This window comes from Staurois parvus, unplaced genomic scaffold (genome assembly GCF_062004578.1).
Source record: "Staurois parvus isolate SC_StPar_1 unplaced genomic scaffold, SC_StPar_1.0 ptg000025l, whole genome shotgun sequence".
Lineage (NCBI taxonomy): Eukaryota > Metazoa > Chordata > Amphibia > Anura > Ranidae > Staurois > Staurois parvus.
This window is the reverse complement of record NW_028317821.1, coordinates 7961937-7982179: the sequence shown is the minus strand read 5'-3', so window position 1 is coordinate 7982179 and position 20243 is coordinate 7961937. Positions and strand designations below refer to the sequence as shown.

The following is a 20243-nucleotide window of genomic DNA, read 5'->3' as shown; positions in this document are numbered from 1 at the left end:
GCTTATCCATCAGGACAGGGAGATTTCTCTGCCAACAGGAATAGTGTAGTTCCAGCCCAGCTGGGAGGGAGAAAAGCGCACGGGAACCTGTCTTTAACATTGTTGTTGTTCCTGTCAATGAAACCATTGAAAATGGGGGGGGGGGGGTATTATTGCTGTCCCTGACACCAGTGAAGGGTTTGGAGTTATTGTTGCATGTGATCTGACCTGAATGCCAGAAACCCTCCCAGCTCATCACTTCCATAAAGGCTGGTGTGAGATAGGGATACAGCTACAGTAGCAGGTGAGCAGGAGGACCCCCCAGTTTGGCTTGTGGATACAGATGTGGTCTATGGTCAAGCCACCCCTTCTGCCAACATCACCAGTGGCCTTGCATTGTACCTGAGGATGTGAAGTTCTTACCCACATTGCTTGCAAAAAGGTAGGAAAGAGGGGGGCACACACTTCCAGTATTTTGGCTGGCCAAAGTTTAGTTTTACCCTTTTGCTGCCTGAGTTGTTTTTGCAATTTTGCGCTTGTTAAAATACACGTTAGGCCTAAAGATTACATTAAAACCCCCAAACAGTATATACTCTCTGAAAGCAGAGACCCTGAAGTATAAAATGTTAGTAGTTCCAATTCTTTTGTTACATAATATTAGTAGAACGTTTTATCAAGTCCAAATTTTCAGCAAAAAATTATACTAAAGTTAATTTTGGTGCACAGAAACACAATATATTACCCAATCTTTTGGTAAATTCTAAAAGATGAGGTTGTGCTGAGTAAATAGATGCACAACATGTTAACCTTTTAAAACTGGTACCCAAAATTTTCCATAAGTGATACATTAAGGGCTCTTATAGGTCATCCGTTTTAAAGGACAAGTTCACCTTTGGGAACATGTTTAATCTATTTTTAGGATGGAACATATTCCCAATGCACCCGTACGGGCAAGCTGATATACTGACAAGTTTGCAGCAGACCTGCAAGGCACCAGCAATCTGCTGATCGCTGATGCAATGCTTTACAGGCTCCTGCAGACAAAAATAATAAATGCACATTTTTTTACCTGCAAAAAAAATGTGCATTTCTTATTTTTGTGCAAAAGGTGAACTTATCTTTTAAAGTTAACCATGAATAGTGGGCCTAGAATTCTTGTTTTCACTCCGGCAGGCATGCATGACAATATGTACCTTGTAGTGTATTTGATGTTTTCATATGTAGGCACCCATAATGTGTGCATTTAAGTACAAATGTTGGGGGGAGGGGAGTCTTAAATGGGAATTCATAGTTCCACTTTAATATTTTGCATTTTTTTTTCTGTTTATTTTAGAATTTGGGATTTAGGAGGAAATCAGATTGCAATGTTTATGCTACGATCTCCTGGGATGAGTGTAGCTTGGCATCCAGAAGAAGCATTTAAGGTTTGAATGTGCCACTTTTTAATGGAATCGAGTAAATACAAATAGTGTTCATTTTAAATATAAGCTCTGATTAAATCCGCCATATTCTGCTAACGTCATTTATTACCAGTTATATTCTGTGCACAAAGGGTCACTGTATTGTAATTTTTGTTTCACTTGCTGTGACACTGGTTTTGGCTATTGGCATAGCCTGGAGAGTTATATCAAGAATACATTTTTTTCACATCTGCAGAAGTGGAAGTATCTGTGTTGCCAATTTTCCAGTAACAAAGACAGTTGTGTGGATTTTACAGCTGTGTAAGTGTATGATGTCAGGTAGTTGTGTGCTTATGGCTGCAGGTATACAGTAAATGCATTACTGCTTGTGCTATCTCATGTGCAGCCAGTTTTCAGGAGGGGGTTGTTCACGTCTGCTTTTCCTTTTTTTCTTCCCCATTTTACTTTTTTACTGCTTGCTTGTTATATATTCCTGTGGGCAGGGGTTCAGAACTATTTACAGATCTCCCAATAGATTGCCCGAAGTATTCCCTTACCAGGTGGTCCTAATAAAAAAATCATTGTCTCCAATCCTATGAGGCATCAGTAAGAATTTAAAAGATGTCAATAGCTTGATTTTAGTTTATTTATGATCTTCAAGTGTTCTGCGCCTAGCTATCCTTATGGATTATGTTATATTTTCATGTCATCAGACGAATCAAGTCAGTTTTTTTCACTTTGATTTCAGGTTTAATAATGCAGAGAATAATGTTTAATTTTTGTAATCATTGAGTCTTACACCCATCATTTAGTCCCTTTACTTACCCAAAGGGTATGAATACCCCCAGTTAAGTGTGTGTGTGTGTTTTTTATTTTATTATTAGCATCAAAATCATTTCTTTTATGTATTGGTGGACTGTAAGGTATAATAAGAAATGTATGGTACCTCTTTAATAATCTGTAAGGTTTACTCCTTGGCCCTTTTTCTTTGTAGAACAGCGAGTTGTAGTCCTTGAGCTATGTATGTAGTAGAGGTTACACCATACTTTTTCTCCCTTGTTTTTGGGCTCTTATAAAGTCATTATTACAAGCATCACTTTTCTAACATGCCTTCCGGTGGGACATTGAACCCATTATTAATTGGCAAAGAAATCCAAGCACACATTTCCTGTATGTGCTTGGCTGCAGCATCAGTGCTGGTGTCATATCTGTTTTCTCAGACCGGCATTTCTAGTTACACCCAGGCTGCCCCCCATCTGCTGGTGAAGGTCACATGTATGTTTCAGAGCACTGAATGCTGTGTTTTTGATTGGCGGGGGGCGGTCTCAGGAGGAATTATTGGAAGCACAGGGTAAGATCAGAGAATAGTCACTAGAACACAGTTGATAAGAGCTTGGTAAAAGACTAATAGTCACAAAAATAATTACCTTAAGTATGTCAAACTACACTGTCTGAATACCAGTAACAATCTATGGGCCTGTGGAAAAGGCAACTGCTATCGATAACATTATTGATACCAGCAATGACTGGATCTAGATTATTGAGCATTTGACTTTCATTTTTGTATTTCATTCTTGTTCATTACTCTGCAGGACAATCACTGCTTATGCAATAGCCCTTCCCCGTAAGGGGAGGATCTGTGTGGTACTAGTCATGTGGTTCAGATCCTAGTAAATTTAAAAGTGAGCTGATATACAGAACTATGCTCTGAGGAACAGTGCTCATCTCTCGAAATACGTTAGCATGTACGCCTGGGTGATGTCTTGGTCTTGGTGATACACATCTACACCCTGACCTTCCTGTCACCTGGGTGTTGTTCAATCAATGCTTTTTTGCCTTGGACATTTTTTCTTGAGTATGATTTTGGCATTTCTAGACCTACAGTTGCAAGAAAAAGTATGTGAACCCCTTGGGATTACGTGGAGTTTTGCATGAATTGGGCATAAAATGTGCTCTGAACGTCATCTAAGTCACAACAATAGAAGAACACAGTCTGCTGAACATATTACTACACAAATATTAGATGTTGCCATGGTTTAATTGCACATAATATGTAAACATTCACAGTGCAGGGAGGAAAAAGTATGTGAACCTTTGGACTTAATAACTGGTTGACCCTCCTTTTGACAGCAATAACCTCAACCAAACGTTTCCTGTAGTTGCAGATCAGACCTGCACAACGATCTGGAGTAATTTTGGACCACTCCTCTTCACAAAACTGTTTCAGTGTAGCAATATTCTTGGGATGTCTGGTGTGAATCGCTCTCTTAAGGTCATGCCACAGCATTTCAATCGGGTTGAGGTCAGGACTCTGACTGGGCCACTCCAGAAGGCGTATTCTGTGCTGTTGCAGCCATTATTTTCTTGAATTACTTGTATGCTTTGGGTCATTGTCCTGTTGCATCACCCATCCTCTGCGGAGCTTCAGTTGGCGGACAGATGGTCGTACGTTTTCCTGCAAAATATCTTGATAAACTCTGGAATTCATTTTCCCATCAATGACAACAATCCGTCCAGGCCCTGAGGCAGCAAAGCAGCCTCAAACCATGATGCTCCCTCCGCCATGTTTTACAGTGGGGATGAGGTTTTGATGTTGGTGTGCTGTGCCTTTTTTTCTCCACACATAGTGTTGTGTGTTCTTCCCAAACAACTCAATCTTGGTTTCATCTGTCCACAGTATATTTTGCCAGTAGTGCTGTGGAACATCCAGGTGCTCTTTTTCAAACTTCAAACGTGCTGCAATATTCTTTTTGGACAGCAATGGCTTCCTCCGTGGTGTCCTCCCATGTACTCCATTCTTGTTTAATGTTTTCCTTATTGTAGATGTGTCAACAAAAATGTTAGCATGTGCCAGAGATTTCTGTAGGTCTTTAGCTGACACTCTGGGATTCTTCTTTACCTCATGCAGCATTCTGCGCTGTGCTCTTGCAGTCATTTTTACAGGACAACCACACCTAGGGTGAGTAGCAACAGTGCTAAACTTTCTCCATTTGTAGACAGTCTTACCGTGGACACATGAACATCAAGGCTTTTGGAGATACTTTTGTAACCCTTTCCAGCTTCATGCAAGTCAACAATTCTTGATCGTAGGTCTTCTGAAGAGCTCTTTTCTGCGAGGCATGGTTCACATCAGACAGTGCTTCTTGAAACCAGTAAACCCAAAACAGGTGTGTATTTTTTAAGGGCAGGACAGCTGTCAGCACACATCCAATATCATCACACTGATTGGAGTCAAGGTTGGCTCACTCCTGGCTCCAATTAGCTCTGGGAGAAGTCATTAAGCTAGGGCTTCACATACTTTTTCCTCCCTGCACTGTGAATGTTTACATGTTATGTGCAATTAAACCATGGCAACATCTAATGTTTGTGTAGTATTATGTTCAGCAGACTGTGTTCTTCTATTGTTGTGACTTAGATGATGTTCAGAGCACATTTTATACCCATTTCTTGCAAAACTCCACGTAATCCCAAGGGGTTCATATACTTTTTCTTGCAACTGTATAATAAACTTGTCATCAGGTTATGCACTAGGCTTCTGCACCCTTCTGCTTTTATTTTACCAATTGCTAGATAGATTGGCCAATGTGAAGAGGGCTGCACTGTGTAAGCTTAACTGGTAATGCCAAGAATGATCATGAAGAGTTTTTTGTATTGACTTATCTCTCTGCCTCAGCAATTCCTTGGTGCTATGCTTTGGATTCTACTTTTAATAAGCAGGAAGGTGTCCCAGGAAAGAGGCAGAGGTCTATTATATACAAAAGTGCAAGAACAGAATTAGAAATCTTTTGAAATCTAAAACGTTTAGCTCACGTGTATTTCAACTGCATTTTTGGCAGTTTGGCATTTTAATTTTTTAAATGCTTTTATAGTGTATAAATAACTATAACTTATTTTTTTTTCAGCTAATGATAGCAGAGAAGACTGGCACCATACGTTTCTATGATTTGACTACACATCAGGCCATTCTGTCCCTTGAGTCTATGCAAGTGCCTTTGATGTCTGCAGACTGGTGCTTGAAGAACACATTCAGAGTTGGAGCTGTTGCTGGAAACGACTGGTTCATTTGGGAGATGCCACGTTCAAGGTTGATGCTTATTTTATTACTGATTTGTTTGATGTGTGTTTTTTTTTTTTTTGTTTTTTTGGTTTTTTAATTCCTTATTTATTGGTATGCAACAAGAAACAATAGCATAACATGACATCTCCTTCATGGTCAATTACATCAATGTCAATTTGCATTAGATACCCACTTTAAGACCTAGCCTTTTCTCACACTTTTTATTTACAATATGACGTTCGCAATATGACGTTCGCAGTTATACCTCACGTGTGGGACGATCTCTGTTTGCATGCGTGTGGGATGGACACATGCATTCGCCTTAGGGCAGTGGGACAGATTTAAAAAATGCTGTTTTTTTTTTCTTACACTGTCGCTTTAAATTTTTTTTTCTTTTTACCACTTTTGTTATATAAATATCCCTTGTGATAGCAATAGGCAGTGACAGGTACTCTTTATGGAGAGATTTTTGGTCTATCAGACCCCAGACTTTCCTCTGCCCTTAAAAGCATTTGATCACACCAAGATTGGTGTAATCAGATACTTTCCCCATTTAAAAATGGTGCTGTTTATATTCGGGGAAATCAGAAGTGATGAATGCTTATCGCTTCTGGTTTCCTATACCATGGAAGCAGTCAGAGCCGTTCCGCGCTCTGATTGCCTGTATGGTCATCTGGTAGAAGCATTGACTGGTTGCTAGGATCTCCTGGTGGGACAAGAGAACCGTGGAAAGGGGAAATGTCCCCTCCCGCTGCTTATAAAAGCAATTCAGCAGGTAACTCGCCACTAGGATTGACCATTGGCTCTAAAAACCGATACCTGGATGATGCATGCAGCTGCGGGCACCACGTCAAGTCCAGCAATGTGTCGTCAAATGGATATACAAAAATTGACTGTAGAAAAAGATCAAGATAATGTGCAATATTGCACAGCATCAATAAAACACAAATTAAGCCATGAGGTTAAATACTGATGTTGGCACAATCTGTCATATGATTGATGACATGGAGGAGACCATAGGGATCATGTACACACTAGTAAGGTTAATTAGCCTGCAAGCACATGACTACAGGAGAGAGGGGGCAATCAGTTGTTTTACCTAGCAGGGGACCTTGTCCCAGGGCCTTCTTGCAGTCACTTCCTGGGGTCAGTTCACTCCAGCTGGCATTTTTTCAATAATTGTAGGATGAGAAAGATGACACTGCTAGGTGGTCAACAAGAGGAAAGAGAGGGAAGGGAAAAGGAAAAAAAAAGGGAGGGGAAGGGGTTTGATGTGTTGTTTTTTGTTTTTGTTTTTTGTGTTATTTTGCTTCTACAATTATCTCTAGTTAAAGGTTCAACTTTAAAGCATTCAATGTTGAGGTGAAGGGTAAAACAGGTTATATAGAGATTTAAAAAAAAAAGTTAAAAAGCAGTACAGAAAAACCCACTCTGAGGAAAGATCTGTTTATAGGCTCCTCCAGACCACGTTTAGGGTGGATTAAATTATTGCAAAAAACTCTGAAATAGCAGTTGGCAATTAACCACTTGCCTACGGGGCACTTATACCCCCTTCCTGCCCAGCCCAATTTTCAGCTTTCAGTGCTGTCACACTTTGAATGACAATTACGCGGTCATGCAACACTGTACCCATATGAAAATTTTTATCATTTTTTTTTAGACAGAGCTTTCTTTTGGTGGTATTTAATCACCTCTGGGTTATTTATTTTTTGCTAAACAAACCAAAAACAACTGAAAATTTTGGGGAAAAAAAAGTTTTTCTCTCAGTTTTTGTTATACAATTTTGTATATAAGTGATGGTAGGTGGCACTGATGGGCATTGACAGGCATTACTGATGGGCACTGAAAGGCAGCATTCATATATGGCACAGATTGGCGGCACTGACAGACACTGATTTGTGGCACTGACTGGCACTGATAGGCGGCACTGATTGGCAGCACTGATAGGTGGCAGTGACTGGCATTGATAGATGGCACTGATAAGTGGCAGCTCAGATGGGCACTGATATGTGGCATTCATGTGCACTGGTAGGCACTGATATGTGGCATTGATGTGGCACTAATGGGCACTTGCAGGTGGCATTGATGAGCACTGACAGCTGGCATTGATGGGCACTGACAGGTGGCACTGCTGGGGCTACACTGATCATCAGGGCACACTGATCATCAGTGCCCTGATGATCAGTGTACATGCCACCTCTGAGGAATGCCGATTACCGACTCCTCTCCTCACGAGCTGTCAGAGTGACAGCTCGTGAGGAGAAAATTGCCGATAACCGGCATTTCCTTATTTACATGTGATCAGCTGTGATTGGACACAGCTGATCACATAACCGAGCCGACATCTTTGGCTCTTTCCGTTGATCGGTGATCCACTGTATCCGAGGGACACAGCGCACCACCGATCGCTATGCTGCGCGCCCCCGGAGCCGCACACGCGCGGTTAGAGTGGGTTCCTCCCAGAACTAGAGAACCACCTTGCGTCCGTCATTTCCTTATATGGCGGGCGGGAGGCGGTTAAAATCTTACCTTCAGTTCATCATGCTATTTTGATCAAAAGATTCATTCTGGATAATAGAATCTTACTCATATCACATACCCAAGTCTTGTTATTTGCCATGTTACCTTTCCATTTGACTTACTGAGACACAACATTTTAATTTTCTGTTTTTTAGCTATCCTCAGGATAATAAGCCAGCACATGCTGACAGAGCAAGATCTTTCAGGTATGTATATGACTTTTTTTTTTTTTCCTTAGTTACCTAAAAGTTTACATTTTCTGTCTGACTTAATTTAGGCTTCCAGATTAAGCACTAAAGTGGACCTGTGCTTTGCCCATGCCAGGCAAAGCAATTTGTTTGTTAGTGACCGCCCCTTCAGCAACCCATACTTGCCTTCCCTTTGCTCCCCAGCTGTTAGGAGCAAAAATAAATACCCAATACTTCTCTGTAGAGGGAAGTATGACTGTACTGGTGCATGGCAATTGCCAGCTCATACAGAAAAAAAAAAGTGAACTGCAGCACTCCGGGCTGCAGAAAGTTTTCTTATTCACTGGATAGCGGCAGGGCTCACCTCTTACATGTTTCACACTGAAATAGCGCTTTTGGCAACCACCTACTGCTATCCAATAAGCTTTTCACTTTGTGCGGCACACATAGAGTATCTTCTCTTGGAAGCTCAGAGACTCAGTGATGTCACATGGGGGTGCACAGTTGAATCTTTTTATTTATTTATTTTTTTCATAAAACACACATACATATAACTATAGTTAAGCTATCATAATTTCTTCAAAATTGGTTTTGTGACCACTGAAGGCTCTTTATTTACTAAAAATCAATAATTTATTCTATGAATCATTTTACCTCTGCTCCCATTAATAGACACCTCATGGAAATGTATACTACAGGCAGAATCTTGCAGTATTTTGACCTATTAAGCTCCAGAGCCATTTTCACATTTCAGCTACAGTCCAATTTATCTAGCAATAAACAATAAATCATGTACGTACTGTATATTGTGTGTGTGAGGTTTTTTTTTATAAGACTGTTTTCTATTAGTGATATCTTCTGCAAAGATTTATGTTGTTTACTTTATATTTTAAAAGCAAAAATAAGTAAAAATAAAAACAACTTACATTTTTCCAGTTTGATTAGTGATAATTTTAAAACAAGTGTTGCTGTAGATATAAAGGCTGTTTTTTTTTGTTTTTTGTTTTTTTTTCTGCAATTCTTTTCATTTATTTTGACATCAAAATATAGTAATTTTCAAATAAAAATAAATACAACCTGTCAGAAGATCATTCACTTCAACAAAAAGCTCCTCATAAAATTATATGTACATTTATTGCATGTTATGAACATTATTTACCTTTTAAAAGCCTCCTGTGTAGACAGCCAAAGGCCTAAAGACTGCTGCTGGGTGCAGCTATCTTGGATCAGTTAACTGCCCCAGAAGACTGAGCTGTCATTCAACTAGTGGTGCACCAAAATGGAAATTCTTGACTGAAACCGAAAATTCAGGATGCATTTGGCTGAAAACCGAAACTGCAATGGAAACTTTCTTAAAAAAATATATTTATTATATATAATTATTATATTCGACTTTTTAATTATCATGAATTTAAATGAATATGAATTCAAAATATGCACTCCAGTAACGTAAAATAACTTTTAATGAAAGTAACACAAACATTAGACAAAAAATGAAATATATATAAAAATTAAAATCTTAAATAGAGGCGTGTTTGCTTTAAAGTCAGTGGGTCACGATTTTGCTTTGAATTCAATAGGTCACGATTTTGCTTTGAAGTCAATGGGTCACGATTTTGCTTTGAAGTCCATGGGTTGCAATTCTGCATTGAATTTTTTTTCTATCGTCAAAATGCCGATAACCCTATTTTCACCCAATAATTTTCGGTGGCTGATGTATTGCTGCATCTCTATACCCAACATTTAAAATATTAAAATTTTGTAAATTTTTAAGTTGGTGTCAGGGTACCTATAAAGTGTACTTCGACTTTTACAATCAAATTTGAGAAAACCCTACTATGTTATGTGTTTCTATTCCCACAGCATGTAAAGAGAGAGGGAAAAAAGGCGCCACTGAGTGTAGACTGTCTGATAATATGTCGGGTGTGCTTCTTTGTCAAGCTCGTCAAGCTCTGACAAATGAGCACGCCTGACATATCTTGTTGCATGCATGTTCCAAAATGTGTTGCATCACATCTGGTGACGTCAAAACTCCCAGTACTGCATTCCACCTGTGCTCCAGCCCTCATTCTGGTCCCTCTTCACCATCCAGCCTGCCACAGACCCCGGAGAGAAACGGCTCCACATCCAGCAAAGGCAGCTGACGATAAAACGCCGGACACTGACTATAGATGTGCCTGATTTTATTCTGAAATATGTGAGTGCATGTTATCCTGCTTTTATAATAAATCGTCTCACAGTCTACACTTAGTGGCTCCTCTTTACATGCTTCCTAGAGATCGCTTCCTCTCTTTATCAGAACGCTTGCCATACAGTAGGAACCACCATATTGTGCCGACTCCATCTCTGTGTATGTATATTCCCACAGCACACCTAGCAACTTTTAAAAATATATTCTAAACATTTTTGCCTCATTAACATGGGTGAACGACAGCATACACCCTGGATGGGCTGTGTTTATCCACTACAGGGATGCTGTCAGGGCTCCCAGGTATGACCAGAGGTGTGTGACTGATGCAGGGAAACGCAGACTTCAGATATGTGATAAACAATACAATTTATTAACACTAACCATACAAACATAAACGCAGTGCAATACTAAACATAATACAGTGCAAACAAACCAAACCAAACCACCCACAGATAACAGTACATACAAGCAAGCGTCGTCAGGCAGGCCGGGTCAATATCAATTGGGCAGGTAGGTACAGGGGGAGCAAGCAGAGAATGGTCGGGGTCACAGGCCAGGTTCAGCAGGTAGCAAGCAGCGTAGTACAGAGGGTCAGGCAGAGGGATGGTCAGGGTCACAAGCCAGAGATCAAAACAGGTAACAAGCAGCGTAGTACAGAGGGTCAGGCAGAGGGACAGAAACAGGATGCAGGACAGATACAGGGCCCAGGACAAACACAACACCAAGGCAGAGTCTGTGGGTCTGGCCATCCCTTAAATACCCCAGCATCATCAGTTCCAGGTGTTAGCTGGCTGAAAGGTTGAGTCTCTGATTGCTGGGAGCACCCGCTGGCCAGCCCTGGTACTGCAGATCAAAAGGCAGGTGAGTCCCACCATTGCTGGCCAGTCCATTCCTAACAGTACCCCCCCCCCCCCCCCAAGGAGCGGCCTCAGGACGCTCCAAACAGTCCTAGCTGGGCAAAATGTTCCACCGCCCGGGTCTGGTAACTGGCGGGATATCAAAGACTGGCACACCGGGCAGGACTCCGGGCAGCGGCACACCGGGCTGGACTCCGGGCAGAGGCAGACCGGGCTGGACTCCGGGCAGAGGCACACCGGGCAGAGGCACACCGGGCAGAGGCACACCGGGCAGGACTCCGGGCAGAGGCACATCGGGCAGAGGCACATCGGGCAGGACTCCGGGCAGAGGCACATCGGATTACCAGGCGAAGCAGCAGGCAGCGGGCCACCAGGCGGAGCAGCAGGCACCGGGCCCCCGGGCGGAGCAGCAGGCACCGGGCCCCCGGGCGGAGCAGCAGGCACCGGGCCCCCGGGCGGAGCAGCAGGCACCGGGCCCCCGGGCGGAGCAGCAGGCACCGGGCCCCCGGGCGGGGCGACATGCATCGGGCCCCCGGGTGGAGCAGCAGGCACCGGGCCCCCGGGCGGGGCGACCGGGCCCCCGGGCGGGGCGGCAGGCACCGGGCCCCCGGGTGGAGCGGCAGGCACCGGGCCCCCGGGCGGGGCGACAGGCACCGGGCCCCCGGGCGGGGCGACAGGCACCGGGCCCCCGGGCGGGGCGACAGGCACCGGGCCCCCGGGCGGGGCGACAGGCACCGGGCCCCCGGGCGGGGCGACAGGCATCGTGCCCCCGGGCGGGGCGACAGGCATCGTGCCCCCAGGCGGGGCGACAGGTCTCGGGCCCTCAGGCGGAGCGGCGGGCGCCGGACCCCCAGATGGAGCGACAGGTCTCGGGCCCTCAGGCGGAGCGGCGGGCGCCGGACCCCCAGGCGGAGCGGCGGGCGCCGGACCCCCAGGAGGAGCGACAGGTCTCGGGCCCTCAGGCGGAGCGGCGGGCGCCGGACCCCCAGGAGGAGCGACAGGTCTCGGGCCCTCAAGCGGAGTGGCGGGCGCCGGACCCCCAGGCGGAACGACAGGTCTCAGGCCCCCAGGCGGGGCGGCGGGCACCGAGTCACCAGGCACAACCGTGGGCTCCGAGTCAACTGGGATGACCGCTGGCACTGGGTCAGACATTGGATCGTCTGGCTGGACAGCGGGCACTGGGTCACCAGGCATCAGGTCATTTGGCTCGACAGCGGGCACCGCGTCATCTGGCAAGGCAGTGGGCTCCGAGTCAACAGGCACGACAGTGAGCACCGGGTCATCAGGTACCGGATTGTCTGGCTCGACAGCGGGCATCGGGTCACCAGGTATGACAGCGGGCACTGGGTCACCAGGCATCAGGTCATTTGGCTCGACAGCGGGCACCGGATCAGGTACCGGATCATCTGGATCAACAGCGGGCATCGAGTCAACTGGCCTAATAGGATCGTCTGGCTGGATCAGTTCATCATGCTGGGTAGAGGCATCAGGCTGAATGCCGGCGTCCGGCCGAGTAGAGGCTTCAGGCCGAGTAGAGGCTTCAGGCCGAGTAGAGGCTTCAGGCCGAGTAGAGGCTTCAGGCCGAGTAGAGGCTTCAGGCCGAGTAGAGGCTTCAGGCCGAGTAGAGGCATCAGGCCGAGTAGAGGCATCAGGCCGAGTAGAGGCTTCAGGCCGAGTAGAGGCATCAGGCCGAGTAGAGGCTTCAGGCCGAGTAGAGGCATCAGGCTGAAGAGAGGCATCAGGCTGCATACAGGCATCAGGCTGAAGAGAGGCTTCAGGCTGAGTAGAGGCTTCAGGCTGAGTAGAGGCATCAGGCTGAGTAGAGGCATCAGGCTGAGTAGAGGCTTCAGGCTGAGTAGAGGCTTCAGGCTGAGTAGAGGCTTCAGGCTGAGTAGAGGCATCAGGCTGAGTAGAGGCATCAGGCTGAGTAGAGGCTTCAGGCTGAGTAGAGGCTTCAGGCTGAGTAGAGGCTTCAGGCTGAGTAGAGGCATCAGGCTGAGTAGAGGCATCAGGCTGAGTAGAGGCATCAGGCTGAGTAGAGGCATCAGGCTGAGTAGAGGCTTCAGGCTGAGTAGAGGCTTCAGGCTGAACCACGGAAGGCAGGCTCACCGGTTTGGATACTGGCAGGATGGTATTGGTTGGAAAGAATTTTCGCTTTTTTCTGGTTTTAACTACTGGAGCACTGCAAGTAAACGCAGGTCTGCAAACGAATGGAGCAGCTGGAGACAGAGAAGAACTGGAGGATGGAACAGGAGAGGGAGCGGTTGCTACAGAGGGCTCTTTTACAGGGTTAAAGGCAGGATAGGTGCAGCGAGTGGGAACAGGGTACTGACATGCGGTAGATAGCAGGGCAGGAGGAGCTGTTGGGAATGCAGGAATAGAGTTTTGAGGAAATAGATTAGAAGCAGGACTGGGTCTTTGTAAGCTGACTGAGGCTGGGTGCAACAAATCTGTCCATGTCTGCAGTATGGGTTGAACAAAGCTGAGCTTACACAAAGCCTGTCTGGTCAATGACTGCACTGCGTTTATACAATCTCTTAGTGTCTGTGGTGAACATGTGGAATAACGCTCCAGAAAGTAACCCACATCATCCTCTAATAACCACACCAGGGACTCTACCTGGTCTGCACTAAATGGTGGCAAAAATTCATCCCTGCATTCGGGGGAACCAGATGAAACCAACTCAGCACAAACCTCAATCAAAGGCTGCACCTCAGAGAACTCTGTGCCCTGATCTACTAGAACATGAGCGAGCCGTATACATTCTAGCAGTTCATCCCGGGTATACTCCTTCAGAGTTTGATAAGCATACTCCCTGTCATCAAACACTAGCAGATATAAATATTCAACCTCATCAAGATCCATCCTTCCCATCAACAAGCCAAGATGGCTTCCCTGTGCAGCCACTTCTGGTCAGGATTGGCCTTGGTGTAATGTCAGGGCTCCCAGGTATGACCAGAGGTGTGTGACTGATGCAGGGAAACGCAGACTTCAGATATGTGATAAACAATACAATTTATTAACACTAACCATACAAACATAAACGCAGTGCAATACTAAACATAATACAGTGCAAACAAACCAAACCAAACCACCCACAGATAACAGTACATACAAGCAAGCGTCGTCAGGCAGGCCGGGTCAATATCAATTGGGCATTTAGGTACAGGGGGAGCAAGCAGAGAATGGTCGGGGTCACAGGCCAGGTTCAGCAGGTAGCAAGCAGCGTAGTACAGAGGGTCAGGCAGAGGGATGGTCAGGGTCACAAGCCAGAGATCAAACCAGGTAACAAGCAGCGTAGTACAGAGGGTCAGGCAGAGGGACAGAAACAGGATGCAGGACAGATACAGGGCCCAGGACAAACACAACACCAAGGCAGAGTCTGTGGGTCTGGCCATCCCTTAAATACCCCAGCATCATCAGTTCCAGGTGTTAGCTGGCTGAAAGGTTGAGTCTCTGATTGCTGGGAGCACCCGCTGGCCAGCCCTGGTACTGCAGATCAAAAGGCAGGTGAGTCCCACCATTGCTGGCCAGTCCATTCCTAACAGATGCATAGGTGTTCTGTGCATCCCTATGCAGGCAGTCCCATTCATATCAACTGGGATTCAAAGGCTGCACGAACACAGCCGATCCTCCCAATTCTATATCTCTGCAACCACTGATGCCAATTAACTGAATGGGACTGCCTGCAGGGGGCCGCACAGGACACCTGTACATCTCTGTGCTGGTAAATAAGGCCCTTACATGGACATATGCTGTAGTATGCCTGTGTGAACAAAGCCTTAGAAGTTTTATGTAATGGATTCATGGCAGACTCAGAGACACATAGTGTGTCTCCCCTCATTAACACACAATATAGAAGCTATGCTTGCAAGATTTTAACCCTTTTTTAGGATTAATTATATTAAACCTCTATCTTCCCAGCTCCATTCTTAATAAGACAGGTAGGATTTTAGGCAAGGGTCAGTACACAAGTGGTGTGGCATTTATACCCGGGAGGTGGTTCACAGGTGTTGGTGTGTGGTGTTTTGTTAGACTGTTAGGTCAGTTCTGAAGTGGCTTTTCTGTGCTGTCTTTTTGCTAGGCTAAGAGCAGTGAAAAGGGAATCCAGTAGCAAGAGGAGGTGTCCTTCATGCAAAAATAAATTGTCGGATTCTTGGAGAAAACCACTATGGAAAGAGTGTATCTCAGTGCTAGTAAAGGAAGAGTTAGCTTCCAGTGACCTGAAGTTGGCCTGTCATTGTCACCCTGCATTTCCATGAAAGTGATGGTGGAGGCCTTGGCTTTTCTAAGGCTCAGAGGCATTATGGTAATTCTGTATCTGTACAACCTTCTGTTTCTAGCAAACTCAGAAGACCAGTTAAAGGAGGACTTACAAGTGGCCCACAATCATGTGGAGAGCTTAGGTTGGACAGTAAATGTGCAGAAGTCCAATCTGACCCTGTCCAAGAAAGTTCTGTTTCTGAGGTTTTCGATCTGTTTGACAGAATTTTTTTTTTTTTTTTTGCTAAAAGATAAATCGCAAAAAACTCAAGACTGCAATGACTCAGGCTTCTGTGCAATCAGGTGTCAATCAGATTCCTGATGTCAGCCTTTCAACCTATTGACAGCTTCCATTCCAGCAGTCCAGTGGACAAGGATACACTTCAGACCCCCTCTACAACAGTTTATTCTGAGAGTTTGGGATGGGGATTTGTCCTCACTGGACACCAAGGTGAAGGTTCCAACCAGGGTAAAAAGATCCCTCTGGTGGTGGAAGAAACAGGAATTTCTTTCAAGAGGTCTGGTCTTTTCAGGTAGGAAAGATTCTCACCACGGATGCCAGCTCCTGGGGCTAGGGAGCACACTTGGAAAGTTATCTGATATGGGGGCAGTGGTGAAAACAACAAGCAACAAATTCCTCAAACTGGAGGGAGCTGAAAGCTATTGCTCTAGTGTTATTAGCTTTCTTCCAGATGCTCCAGGGCCACCATGTGCAGGTCTGCACAGACAATGCCATAGGCAAGGGGGCACGGAGAGCAGGAGACTTCAGAGACTTGCAGAGGAAATTCTGCCTTGGGCAGAAGTCATTCTGGCATCCTTGTCAGGAATACATCTTAAAGACTCGCTAAATGTGGTAGCCAACTTCTTAAGCAGGCACCAAGTGAGGGAAGGAGCATGCTGTCTAAATTAGGAGGTCTTTCTCAGCTTAGAGAATGGGGATAGCCACTGATAGATCTGTTTACGAACCATGAGAATGCCAAAACCTGTCAGTTTTTCTCCTTGAACAGAGAAGACGGATATGTGGGAACAGATTCTCTCGGCCAAAGGTGGTGCTTCCAGCTGAGTTACACTTTTCCCTTCCAAATAATTCCGCAGGTCCTGAAGAAAACTTAAACAGAAAAAGTGGCAGTCATTTTCGTAGCTCCCTTCTGCCCTAAAAGGCCATGGTTTTCCATTCTCCTCTGGCTAGCAGTCAAACCGTACTGGCCACTTCCACTCAGAAAGGACCTGCTACAACAGGGACTTGTGTGTCATCCTAAAATAGAAAGCTTGCGCCTCACAGCGTGGTTTCTGCAAAGTATCTGATAGAGGAGGGGTCTCTCACAACGCCTAGTGGCCACTCTTCTGGCAAGCCGCAAAAGTGTCATGAGAGCAATTTACGGGAAAGTTTGGAAGGTGTACAATTCCTGGTGCTCCTCCGATGTAAGGCCCCTGGAAGACCTTACCTCTGTCCTGGAATTTCTTCAACAAGGGGCAGACAAGAAATTAACGATCAAAACTTTAAAAGTCTAGGTCGCAGCATTAGGTGTCTTTCTGAAGCACCCTATTTCTTCAGAACCCTTAATCTTTAGACTTTTCGAGGTGCTATCCCGCTCCAGACCAGTTAAGGTATTTCCAAAATGGGATCTCAGTGGTTCTGCAAGCCCTAACCAAGTTTAATTTTGAGCCTCCAAGTTCTGCGTTTTCGAAGTTCACGTTGAAGACACTGCTACTTATAGCTGTGACTTCGGCATGCAACATTAGTGACCTACATGCATTATCAATCAGAAATCCTTTTTTTATGATTTATCCTGTTAGGATTGTTCTAAAGACTGATTCAGCCTTTCTTTCTAAGGTAGCTTCGGTATAACATCGTTCACAATATATTTTTTTTGCCAACATTTTGTTCTAACCCATCAGGGGGAAAAAAGAGATTTTCATTCCCTGGATGTAAGAATTGTTTACTTTATTTAGAGTTGACAAAGAATTTCAAGAGTACTGAATCCTTTTTTTTTTTTTTTTTTTTTTTTGTTTTGTATGTTGGGACAAAAAAGCCCCCAAAGGATCCATAGCCAGATGGCTAAGATTGGCAATTGAGTTAGCTTATTCACATTCAGACCTCAATCCACCATTGGGTATTCACGCTCATTCCTCGAGAGCTCTGGCATCTACATGGGCAGAGAAGTCCGGTGCCACCCTGGAACAAATTTGTAAAGCGACAACGTGGTCAAGCATATGTCCACTTTTTTCACGTCAATACAGACTGTCCCTTTACAAAAGTAAAGGGACAAAAAGCTTAAAAAAATAAAATGCTAATGCTGTTACCACATCTAAGAACTAGAAAGCTGCAATACAGAGCATTTGTGTTCAGATATTCTTTGATTAGGGATAATGAGGTGTAGCAAGGGTTATTAGAATGTGAAATCGAAAATGCACATTTTTTTTTTTTTTTTTTCCATACTTTCTACTTGCAGCACACTGTGCGACCACTGCTCATTTGCTTCAAAAGGGGCCCCATTTTAGGAAAAATTACTTATGTTTTTTTTTTTCCACAGGTGTGCTATGGAGATATGTTAAGATGTTATTTTAAATTGCTGTAACACAGTAGAGTAAATGCACCTTAATAAAGTAAAACTGCTAATTTTGTTGTTAACATGTTTCTATTGTAGGTGGTCTAAATGTAATGAGAACTTGTTTGCAACCACGGGATGTCCAGGAAAGATGAACAGCCAACTTCTTATTCATCATTTAGGTCACCCTCATGTAAGATATTTATTTTGCTATTAAATGGTAGTAATGGTGGCTTTTTAAATATTGAACATTAACAAAGTGCAATTTCTTCTGTAGCCCATCCTCGTTGGATCTGCATCTGTAGGATCTGGACTCAGCTGGCATAGGACTCTGCCACTCTGTGTAGTTGGTGGTTACCGCAAGCTGTTCTTTTGGCTCACTGAAATGTAAATGTTCAAAATATATTACATAGTTATAACTTTTGTATTAAACATTTGTAAATAAACTGGACAGATATTTGTTTTTGTGCCAAGTGCATGCGTACTAAGTAAGGAATAAGTCTAAGGACCTTTTCACATCGGCGACATCCTTTTTGATCAGCGGGGACCTGTGAACAGATCCATAGCAGTGGAGGAGATGTCACTTACAGTGGATATAAAAAGTCTACACACCCCTGTTAAAATGTCAGGTTCCTGTGATGTATTTTAGTTTTTTTATTTTTACTTACTTTGTTGTTCAATTGAGTTGTAGTTTATAGGTCACATTTAAAGGTGGAAAAAGTTCTAAAATGATCTATCTTTGTCTCATTTTTTTACATTACAGAAACCTGACTTTTTAACAGGGGTGTGTAGACGTTTTATATCCACTGTATGTGACATCTGTAGCTGTTCAGTTTTTCCTCAAGGAACCATGTTAACTCAATGGACAGGCAGTAGTAAACAATCTGTCATGTTTATGTGCAAAAAAAAAAGACAATCTTTTTATCCGCTTTTCTCTCCTGAAAGACAGTGCCATCTTTGTGCAGCCATCATCCAGAGTCAGCATCTGCTGCTAAGATATGCTGGTTCAGAGATGAAGTAGCCCTGTAAATTCTGCTTCATATGCAGCCATGTTCACGAATGTGTGACACAACCTCTCACCTTGTGACTTGTTACAAAATTACAATGTTACAGTCTGATGACTGGGTTAGAGTAGACTGATAATATGATTGCCTGCAGCAGACTGATGAAATGTCACTATTTGCAAAAAGTTACACAACTTTTTGCTAAGTAGCAAGAAATAAATATTTTGCAGACAATGTGCTCCAAACTGCAAATTGGCTATTACACACATTTCATCCAGCAGCAAACTTCAATCTAACAAAATTTAGAAACCTCAGGTGAAGGGATTTTGTTCCATCTCTGCTGCAATTTTATGCACTGATATACCACCATAGATCTCAATCTGTCCAAGCAATATGGATAATTGCTAATTCAGCAGCATCCACAGACCGCTAAACTCTCCAATAAGACACAGAAGATGTACCTAGCACAGTTTTTTACTTTACAAATTACATTGCAGAGGATGTCTTTATACACGTCACAAGACTAAAAAAACAAGGACTTTATAAACTTTGTGTCTGCTACAAAACTGAAACTAAAAGAACAGGAGAAAGGCAGGATGGGTCTATCCAAAGATTGTACTAACTAGCATAACATTTGGGGTGGGGGGAATATACCAAATACGCACAATAGCAAAAAACCATAGCGGTACCACTCTGCCATTAGGTGTAAGAATACACACAATGTTGAAAATACTATTCAATCAATTGCAACAGCAAAATAACACTGACTTTAATATGAGTCTATACAAAGCAGTGGGAGGGCAAAAACATTTGAAGAGCCCACTGGCTCAAGTTAGACTGTTTATGACAGAGGGTACCCCAGCAGGTTACCACAAAAAACATGGAAGAAGCACAAAACCAAAAGGTAAGAGTCCAAATCCATTTATTGGTATTGTCCTACAAGATAGCCAACACTTTTCAGGGGTCAAAAGAGTTCCCCCTTAACCCCTTGATGCCGACATAACAAAAATATGCCTCACAGAACTGGGCTTTTTTACGTGGGACCGCATATTTGCATACCTGTATTTGTGCTGGGAGGGCAGCACAAAGACTGGGGTGTCACTGAGAGCCCCGAGTCCCGTTCTAACGATCGGGACCCGGGAGTCCCGATTCTGGGTCACAGGCCTCTGATTGGCTATCACACTGATCAGTCACTGTACAGCCCCCCCCCCCTCCCTTTTTTTTTTTTCTCTGAA

General features: G+C 44.2%; 1 protein-coding gene across 3 annotated transcripts in view; it reads left to right on the top strand.

Annotated features, from left to right (window-relative positions):
* Positions 1–18450, top strand: part of NUP37 (nucleoporin 37) — a 68914-nt gene extending 50464 nt beyond the window's left edge. For all 3 annotated transcript variants that reach the window (XM_089651811.1, XM_089651812.1, XM_089651813.1), the window contains 5 exons: positions 1313–1403; positions 5282–5463; positions 8112–8162; positions 18104–18197; positions 18282–18450. In XM_089651811.1, the coding sequence (XP_089507937.1) occupies positions 1313–1403; positions 5282–5463; positions 8112–8162; positions 18104–18197; positions 18282–18395 (532 nt within the window). In that variant the 3' untranslated portion in view covers positions 18396–18450. The remainder of the gene's footprint in view (positions 1–1312; positions 1404–5281; positions 5464–8111; positions 8163–18103; positions 18198–18281) is intronic.
* Positions 18451–20243: the final 1793 nt, after the last annotated feature.